Genomic DNA, 9,863 nt, shown 5'->3' on the forward strand with positions numbered 1-9,863 from the left:
TAGCTATCATGCTCAAGGATATTTGGCATGCAGACTGGAGGGATCGCACCACCAAGCTTCAGATTAGCAGGCGACCGCTCTACCACCTGAGCTACAGCCACCACCATGCAACTATTGTGACAGGTAATGTCACTGAAGTATTCTTATGCCAGCTGTAGACCATACATAAAGGATGGACATCATGAAGTAGCCATATTGGTGCTTTGAAATCAGGCATAATAGATTGAGTGGCTGAGTCTGACTATGAAAGTGTGAGACACTGCAAACTAATAGAAAACCAACATGTCGGTCACAATGTCAGCCTGCCTTAAAGAATATTTTGCACATTTTGGCTACCTGGATTTTTTAAAATGTAAATGCAGATGACAAATCTGCTTGTTAGTTGACACAAAACTGTAGATTTTAAAATGAAAAATACAAACTGCTTAAGTATAAGCTGGAGATTCAACATTTGCTCCATAGTGTAGTGGTGTACACATGTAACTAACAAGTAAAAGCTCCCAGTATTGATTCTAGGAGGATATACGGATCTCTTTGGGATTGTGTCAAAATTACGCAACGCTACCTGCCATGGTGGCCTGTTATTATTACAAGAAGTTTCTTCTTAGTTGGCCGTCCGACTGCGGTCTGGAGTGTGGGGCCTTCCTGCTGCTGCAGAGTCGGGGCGGTCTGCCTCCCCCCACTGCAGGGAAAAGTGTAACACCACCTGGGTCTGGGTGCAGTTCCCCCCTCCAGGGGCAAGGGTACCTAGACCCGGTTCGTAGAGTACGCTTGGGGAGTGTGATCGTGTGTACAGCGTCTCTTTATGTCTGTCTCCACGTTGGTTGAGTGTGGAGTAAGTGCATATGAGAGCATGAGGGTGGGAATGAATGTTTGTATCTGTGTGTGCCTGTATGTCTGTGTCTATATGTCAGGTTGGGTGTCAGGCGCCACCTCTCTGGGGACATCTCAGGCCCTCCAAGGTTTGGAGGCCTATCTCCCCCTACCACCACTTCCCCTGCCAGTGGCGGACTCCTTCAGACATCGGTGCGTTGGTGGTTCTTTGTGTCCGGGGATGGGCGTCCAGGTACACACCGGCTCACTCCTTGGCGGCCGCTTATCGGGGCCTGGAGCCTGGGGCTCGCTCGGGCCACTTCGGAGGTGGGGTGCCCCCGGCCTCTCGGCCTGGGGCTCGGTCACTCAGGCACGGCTGGCTGCCGGCGGAGCTCACGGGCGCGTCACTGCAACTCCCCCTGGCTTCTGCTCCGCGGCTGCTGAGTGAACCCTCATCTGGGACAGCTCAGCTCTTTCTGGGACAGTGGCGCGGCTGCCCCTCTGTTGGTCTTCCTTGGTCTCTTGTATTCTGGGGGCCTCTGGATGTCTGGAGTTTTGATCTCCTCCACACCTGCTTCATGCCCTGGAGGACGGGGCTGTGGGCCCCCCCCACACCCTCTAGCAGATTATTACATGAAGGAACCTTTAAAAAAAAAAAAACAAACAAGCGCGTCCATGCTTACAGGTGTACACACGGGTGATCACACCCACAAACTACACCCTTTTTGGCTCCTACCTCAAAGCACACTGTGTTCTGTTGATCTTATGTGCTGCGCAATAATGTTTAATATTTAGTATTTACTGTCATATTCCCATATATCATTGTGATGTTGTTTATTCTATTACTCTTGTTCTCTTCTGCTTGTTTTCTTTTTTTCTTTCTCAGCAGGTGATTGATATATGCATTTTTTTTTCTCTACCCATTCTGTTGGTTTATGTTTTTTGCCCTTCTCCCCCGTCCCTCTTCTCAGCTGTTTCTCTTTCCCTCTTTCTTTCTCCCCTTCTTTCCCCCAGTCAAGTCTGTCCCGTATTCAGTAAGTGAAAATAAAATAAACAATAAAAGGTGAATCAAATGGACCATTACGGCAAGGCTGGGATGGTCAATTTGGTAAAGTAAATCCGTTGTGCATCTTTGTTTGCCTTTAGACAACAATTCTGATGGCAAAAGAGCCAAACGGGACAGGCAAAAAAAAAAAAAAGTAGTTTCTTCTTCTATAGGATGAAGATTCAACAGTTTTTCCAGTGCAAATCATAGCTAGCAGTGTTTGCTTTAATTTATTGAGTGTATTCCTTTTTCAAATGTTCATAGACAGCCACAGTTCTTAGTCTACGTCTAAACTCTGCTGGTCTGATAATAATAGAGTTTATCTTTCCACGTGATTTAAATAAGAAGAATAAGAAGAAACAGGAACAGAGAGAAAAACAAATCAAGCTACTGGCAATAGGACTGTGACAAAGTGGGTGAGAAGACCATTTGTCTACATTCTTAGTTAACATTCTTGCTTTGAGTTAACCATATTTCACATGTAATCTGCAATCCGGTTGTTCAGTGATGACGCGACGAATCCTACTTCCGGGTCTAAAGTAGTCTGCGTTTAATATGGCTTTTGTGTTGTTAACATGTTTAATGTTATGTATTTTCTTCTATTTGATCTGAAAAAGCTCCTAAAACAGTCAGTGATCACTGTTGACCTCCCTCTGCTTTTATTACTGCTAATCATTTATTTAAGCTCAGTTTTTAAAACCTTAGGATCTAACTACAGCCCAGCCCATGCAGCAGTATATGAATGACTAACCTCGTATTGTGGATGGATTATCTCAGTTGTTCTCCTGGCTGAAGTTTGGTCCTTTTACAGCATCCTGCCATGCGATTACATTTGTTTCTGACCACCAACAACACTCACGTTAACTTTTATCGAGTGGGAAAAAAAGTTAGCTTGTTTATATTATGCTAACATAGCTGTGTCGCTAGCAGTCACGTAGCACATCATTATATACCAGCTAGCCCAACTTCAGTAACCCTACAAACGTCACTGCTGTTTAGTTTGTCTTCATTTATGCTGGAAGTGATAACAGAGCTGTACGTTTTAATTTGTTTCCAAAACCCCGCAGTCAGGACATGCTATATTGTATTTAGATAGAAGCTAGCGAGCTAACTCCCTGCTAACTTCTAACTCCGTTAAATGTCATAAATTCCGTTTTCATGGATGCCTGGATGTTAAACTCAATTGTTACACCTGGTAGAGCAGATCGCTGATCATTTTATTAAAGATGAAAGACTTTAGACAGTTTTTCAACTCTCAGTAATGCCACAGTGATCGTTTGATATATGGACCTGCAGCGGAGTTTAGACCCAGACACGGCTAGTGATGTCAGACTGAACAACCGGATAGGCAAACATCTACTATCCCGGGTTTGTTTATGTTTTGCACTTTTACAGATTATATAATATAACATCTTGGTTTAAATCAATTCATACAAGTTTGTTAAGTTAACATGTTCTTTATTTCAACTGTTAATTTGTATTGTTTAGAACTTACCTTACCTACCTGTCTTGCAGAAACAAAAGGAGGAAATGTAGTTTTACTTCCTGCTTTATACCTTCTGGGTTCATTTGAGGTCACAGGAAGAGACCAAGTGCAGAAGGGGAAGAACTCTTATAATTTAATAAAGTTGATTTTAGAGGGTTTATGAAGAGATAGATTTATTGTTGTAATATGTATTGATTACACCAGAGTTTATGTTGCCAGTAAAGAGGAGTAGTAGAGGTTTGAATATAATCATGTTCATCTTACCTACCTACTGAATGGAATAGTCCAGAGGAGAAATTGTTTGGTTAAGTGGACTATTTAAGCAGAAGAACTCTGAAGTGTTTCAGAGGAGAAAGGTTCAGGTCAGTGTAGCTGTGTGCAGTTTGACCTTAATTTCTGTTGATTTAAGTTCAGTTATGTTTATTTGAACTGAGTTAATTATAGAGTTGAGTTTCTTATTTGTTTTTTTGTAAATATTGTTTGGGCCACAAAATGGTGAATAAATCACTTGCTACACTGGGCAGCATCAGTCTCCTGCACTTCTTTGACCGCTTAAGTCGAGTCCTACCACAAGGACGAATCACTTATAAAAACATATGCAGCACCAGTGTTGTGCACAAAATGTACTGATAATGTCCTTATTTGACATTATGGTTAAATCTATACATTAGCTTGCGTGTGACTGTGAACTCATTCAGTTTATATTGTTTTCAGTCTGAAATAGCTGCAAGTTAGAAATGGTCCAGTGATTGTCAGGGTGGTGTGATGACACCAAGTTACTTTATTTCTGAAAAGTTAATAATAAGCAGGGTGAAACACTGAACTGTGTCCCCACTGTTAGGACATATGTGCTGTTAAGGTCCGTGTATCAAGAGAATGGAAACTTTGTTTCAGCAGCTGGTAAGATTTTTCCTATATTTGCGCCATAAAAGTTAATACATGTATTGTAAATATGTACATGTGGATTTTAAATATAATATTTATATATAAATGTATAAAAAAATTTACGTTTCTGTTAAAATGTTTCGTGACAAATCTGTCACATTGCACATGTCTAATTTTATGCGTAATGCGGATAATTTTCTTTTTAAATTGTATTTATTTATTTTTTACAATTTTTTTAATTTCCTGAACTCAGGGGAGTTATCTAAACCACAGTTTCAGCTGAGTCACACTACTCTCTCAGTTATTAAACCATTTCGCTGGTACAGCTAACATGACACTGAGCTCAAATTTACATGATTACAATCTATGACTGAGGTGTGATCATGAAAAGATTCAAAAAAGGTGATTATTATTGTTTTTCTGTGAACTTTCAGACACAGCTAGAAATGAAACAGTTACAGTTTATGAATCAGACAGGGTAAACTTAAGTCTAATCTAATCTTTGTTTTATTCACAACTTGTGTTTAAAAAAAAATCAGTAAATCCAATTTTAAAATCTAGATTTTCTCACTCATTTAAACATGTTTGAAATTTTTGTTAATACCCATTCTCCAAAAGTTTGACTGTGACTTTAAAAATATAGGCAGCATCTTTACAGGTGATAGTAAACACATTTATAAAAGTGATTCATCGGATTTCTCTCCTTTACTTCAGACCCATGGCAACGCTCTAGTCCTCATCCTTGTTTTGGGATTAGGAGGAAGCTTTCAGGTCGGCTTCCATATCACTGGACTGAGTTCTCCTTCGCCGGTGAGACACGTCGCCTTTATCATTTCTTCTCCATTCTGTCTCGATTATCTGGATCACATTTAATAACAGTTTAGATCTATCTCCACAGTACATCCAGCGCTTCATCAACAGCAGCTGGTATGACAGATACGGAGAGCCTCCACATCCGCAGACGGTCACAATGATCTGGTCTCTTATTGTTTCCATGTTTGCTGTCGGGGGACTCTTCGGTGCCATCAGTGTCAAATTTATCTCAGACTTGCTGGGAAGGTGAGTATGAAGACAGATGTTGTACCAAGCTGTATAGCCTACGGAGACCTGAAGTCATGAGCTTTCCTTCTTCAGAAAAAAGGCAATGATCTGCAACAGCTTCATTGCTGTTCTTGCAGCAGGATTCATGCTGACAAGTAAAAATGTCAACTCTTTCGAAATGATCATTGTGGCAAGATTTCTGTTTGGTTACTCAGCAGGTAAGTTGCCATATTCTACAGACTCCTTATTAATATGTTTTCACCACCTATACTCACCATGCTTGCTTTATGTGACCTGCAGGCTTGGGAATGAACACTCACTTAATATATCTTGGGGAGATTTCACCCAGAAAGATAAGAGGGATAGTGACTCTGACCTCAGCCACTTTTTTGTCACTCGGGAAAGTGTCTGGGCAGACGTTTGGGTTGAGGTAAGCACCTGAAGTTGATATGAAAAAGAAAAATGGGCTTTAACCCATTGTCAAAAGCTACTGCAGCATATTATGACAATAGATTACAAATTAAACACAACATTTCATTTTGATTTTTCAGCGAGATCCTTGGCCGCGAGGACACGTGGGACATTCTCCTTAGTGTCGCTGCACTTTTCTCCTTTGTTCAGATTGTGATGTTGCCTTTTTTTCCTGAGACGCCAAGATATTTACTCATAGAGAAAGGTGATGATAAGGCATGCAAAAAAGGTTAGTAGCTTTGCGCAGTTTATGTATCAAACACGACCCCAGATGTTTATGAAAATGTTCTACAAACACATACTAGTTAAAGATAAATGATAGTCTTGTGAAATTACAAGTCAATCAGTCCCTGCGTGTTTTGTATTTGAGCAAAGTTGCACATTTTTCAGTTCTTATCCCCTCCGTGATTTGGGATTTTCTGGTTTCAGCTCTCCAGAGTCTGTGGGGCCAAGGTGACTACCAACAAGAAATGGATGAGATGTTGACTGAGCAGGCAGCCATTGAAGCAGCCCCACCAGTGAGCCTTCTGCAGCTGCTGAGAGACAGGACTGTCCGATGGCAGGTCATCACCATCTCCATCATCTACTGTTGCAACCAGCTGTCGGGCATTTCTACAGTATGAACAATACCATATAGTATTAGTATAATACCATATGATACAATATGATATATGATATAGGATTGCTAAATTGCAAAATGATACATTACAACAATTTTGTGACTTTTGGAGGTTCACGCACATGCATACATGACATATCTGTATAACTACAGATCAATATATCTATTGATATCTGTATATATGAGACTTCATTGTTCCTTCCATATCAAGTTTCTATCAACAGAATAGACTAAAATATAAATCAGATTTCATGCTGACTGTTTATAGCCTAATAGTGCCTCTTTTCTTCCCAGATTAGTACCTTTACTTATGACATCTTCCTGGAGGCAGGTATACCAAAGAAGAAGATCCGCTATATCACTCTCGGTCTTGGAGTGGCTGAAATTCTCACCTCGCTCACCTGTGTAAGCAAACACTCAGTCTGTGCCTGAGCTCATCTGTGTAAATGAGCATTTTAAGTGTATACATCCTTTCATTTCTACTATTAGAGACAATCTTCTTATGACAAGTCTGTCATTATTTTCTCCCTTCCTCAATTTCAGGGTCTTCTCATTGACCTCACAGGGAGAAGACCATTGCTGTTCGGCGGTTACGGTGTCATGTCTGCTTGCTGGATTTTTGTCACTGTCACACTCAACCTGAAGGTAAACCATTACCAGTGGTGGGCAACATAATATTAATAAAAGTAAAAGCAATGTAAAGAAAGCAAAACAAAGACAGTTGATTTGTTAAAGACAACAAATGTCAGGTGTGTGAAGAGACTGAGGACCCAAGTGCAGGCAAACGGAGACGAGGGTGGATGATAACAAAAAACGAGCCTTTATGGACAGCTGAACAAAAACTACAAACAGGTGGAACAGAGAAAACTAAGCAAAACCTAAACTGGGAAAAACTATGCATAAACATATAACCTGAGGGTGGAAACCACAGGCCAGAAAAGAGAGACCAGGAAACGCGGGTAAAGCTGACGGAAGAAATACAGAAGCAACATGGAAGAAAACAAGCAGACGGACCAACAAGGGACAAAGGGAAGTACACACAATAAATACACACAAGGTAACGATGGAAATGCACACAGGATGTTCCTTGAGTTGACTGTTGTTGTAATTTGGTGCAATATAAAAAAAATTGAATTGAATTAAATTGAATAGGAGGGAGATACAGCTGAACCTAATTAGAAGTGATGAGACAGGGAGGAAGCAAAACAGAATACACTGACATAAAACATGGACTTTCAAAGTAAAACAGGAAATACATGAACACAGAGACCTGAAACGTTGGCACAGGAAGGCACAGAGTGGGCATAACACGGAACACAGGAGAGGCACCTAAACAAAACCTAAAGACTGGAAAATCACAGATGACACCGTTTCTACTCGTCAAGATCAAGGATCAAGGAAGTTTTCTTGTCATTTGCAACACGTTTACATGAGGTGGAATGAAATTACGTACACACGGTCCCAGTTATCCATAGAAGGGAAAAGAAACAGAATAACGAAGAAACTAAAAAAAACACAACTAACAAATAGCAAGTAATGAAATAATACAATATAAGTAGAGTGCAACAACCTGAGTACCAGTATGGAGTATAAATATAGAAATATAGGTATAAACATTTTAGCAGCAAGAGGGCATGATGACCAGCATTAATAAAGTGATGGTGTCAGTAAAGTATCAGTAGTATAACAGTTCTTGTCCATTTATGCATTGAGAAGTCTCACAGCTTCTGGAATGAAGCTGTTTCTCTGTCTAGTAGTTTTGCATTTAATGCTCCTCAGCATCCTGCCTGAGGGGAGCAGGACAAAGAGTGTGTGTGCTTGGTGAGTGGGGTCCTTCATGATACAGGTAGGCCTCTTCCTGCATCTGGAGGTGTACATGTCTGTGACGGTTGGGACAACAACTGTCTGTGTAGCCTTCACTGGAAAGTACACTAGTAACAATATTGCCAATATGACTGAAGATGACCTGTTTCATAAAGGGGAAAATGTGTATAAGCTATCACTGCTGTGATGATAAAAGGCAGAAATATAGAAATTAATCTGATGCAAAATCAAATATATGCATTGAAAACTGTCTTTCACACAGGATTCCAGCTACTGGGTTCCATACATTACTGTGAGTTTGATGGTTGTCTTCATCATGTTCTTTTGTGGAGGACCTGGTAAGCATAAAGCACTTATACATACTGTATGTAGCGTAACGTTTTTATTTAGTATCCAGTACATCACACCTGTAGCAGTTATGGAAAACGTGTCTATATGCAAAGATAACAAGGTCAATTCCCTGTTCTTTCTCTGATTCTCACAGGAGGAGCCACACCAACGCTCAACAGTGAGCTCTTCATTCAGTCTAATCGAATGGCATCACTCGTCCTCACAGGGCTGCAGGGGTGGTTTATGTTTGCAGTGATGGGCCTGGTCTTTCCATTCCTCATTGTACGTACGACCAAACTGAAAATAAGCAGCGCATTACACTATAACACCCACAGGGATCTATATGTTATGCTGAAATCATGAATGACGTTTCTTTCCCAGGATGCTCTCAGCTCGTACTTATTTGTGCTGTTTGCCTCTGCCTGCATGCTGGGTAGTCTTTATACCTTCTTCCTTTTGCCTGAGACTAAAGGCAAGACCCTGCTGGAGATCTCAGAGGAGTTTAAAGCCATCACTGTCTGTGGGAAATCCTTTGCAGAGGAAACGAGAACAGAGACCAGGTTGTGATGAGGACCACGTATAGCTACAGCAAAAAACATGAGGAAAAAAACAATTTTTCTTTCAGGACAAGATTGAATGACTGTGGAAAAAAACATGCTTTGCAAATAAATGACTCACAATGACATTAAACAATGTTACAATTCCCAAAATTTGGAATCTTCCAACTTCAGTTTTTGCTTTTTAGTTGCTTCTGCTATTTTCTGTTTGTCCATAAATGGTGACTGTTGTGCAATCAGATCCTGTACGAAGTTTTTTCTTGGCCCACGTTTCTTTACAACTAACAACAACCAGTGTTGGTCAAGTTACTTGAAAAAAGTAATCAGTAACTAATTACGGATTACTTCCCCCATAAAAGTAATCCCGTTACTTTACTGATTACTTATTTTCAAAGGTAATTAATTACTTAGTTACTTTTTAAAAACACTATTTACAACCTGAATAGGTGATAAAGCGATAGATCTTTCAGCCCAATTCTACTTTTTCTACATAATCCATCATACAAAATGTAATCAAATGGAAAAGTCCCTTTTTAAAACTTGTTTTATTAGTTTTAGTCTTTTAACTTTATGAATCAAGCAAATAGATGCAAGTAAAACACAGCACAAAATAAATAAAGTCAAAGACTAGCGGTCCTTTTGCTCTATTTTCACCTGTAAAGCAGGAGTGAGGTAGGCGGAGGTTTACCCTGGTGCAGGTGTGCCGCAGAGGTCAGTTGAAGAATCCACGAGTTTTTCTGTGAATTCCCCATTACATCGTAGCGCACTCGGTGCTTGCTTGGAAGTTTAGGG

At 40.3% G+C, this 9,863-nt stretch overlaps 1 protein-coding gene across 3 annotated transcripts; it reads left to right on the plus strand.

Moving 5' to 3' along the window:
• The first annotated feature begins 2,903 nt into the window (after positions 1 to 2,903).
• LOC146709107 (solute carrier family 2, facilitated glucose transporter member 9-like) lies at positions 2,904 to 9,304 on the plus strand. Of its 3 annotated transcripts, XM_085456053.1 has the most exons (13): positions 2,904 to 3,706; positions 4,186 to 4,244; positions 4,944 to 5,039; positions 5,128 to 5,288; positions 5,364 to 5,488; positions 5,571 to 5,700; positions 5,822 to 5,970; positions 6,171 to 6,358; positions 6,655 to 6,765; positions 6,904 to 7,005; positions 8,447 to 8,522; positions 8,669 to 8,796; positions 8,896 to 9,304. In XM_085456053.1, exons 2-13 carry the CDS (start codon positions 4,221 to 4,223, stop codon positions 9,079 to 9,081), a joined length of 1,476 nt encoding a protein of 491 aa, XP_085312179.1. In that variant the 5' UTR covers positions 2,904 to 3,706; positions 4,186 to 4,220; the 3' UTR covers positions 9,082 to 9,304. The 3 variants fall into 3 exon arrangements, with proteins under 3 accessions (XP_085312179.1, XP_085312178.1, XP_085312180.1); XM_085456052.1 differs by lacking the exon at positions 2,904 to 3,706 and having other exon boundaries at positions 4,075 to 4,244; XM_085456054.1 differs by lacking the exon at positions 2,904 to 3,706 and having other exon boundaries at positions 4,075 to 4,244; positions 6,171 to 6,304.
• Positions 9,305 to 9,863: the final 559 nt, after the last annotated feature.

This window comes from Copadichromis virginalis, linkage group LG5 (genome assembly GCF_057382275.1).
Source record: "Copadichromis virginalis isolate Kocher_CV1m ecotype Utaka linkage group LG5, C_Virginalis_male_GT1.1, whole genome shotgun sequence".
Classification (NCBI taxonomy): Eukaryota; Metazoa; Chordata; class Actinopteri; order Cichliformes; family Cichlidae; genus Copadichromis; species Copadichromis virginalis.

What these genes read in the sequence shown, in the direction of transcription:
- LOC146709107 (XM_085456053.1), top strand. Translation starts at nt 4,221, where the DNA reads ATGGAAACTTTGTTTCAGCAGCTG. An exon ending in ATCTCAGACTTGCTGGGAAG is followed by an intron (nt 5,289 to 5,363) that starts GTGAGTATGAAG and finishes TTCCTTCTTCAG; the next exon opens with AAAAAAGGCAATGATCTGCA. An exon ending in TGGTCTTTCCATTCCTCATT is followed by an intron (nt 8,797 to 8,895) that starts GTACGTACGACC and finishes TTTCTTTCCCAG; the next exon opens with GATGCTCTCAGCTCGTACTT.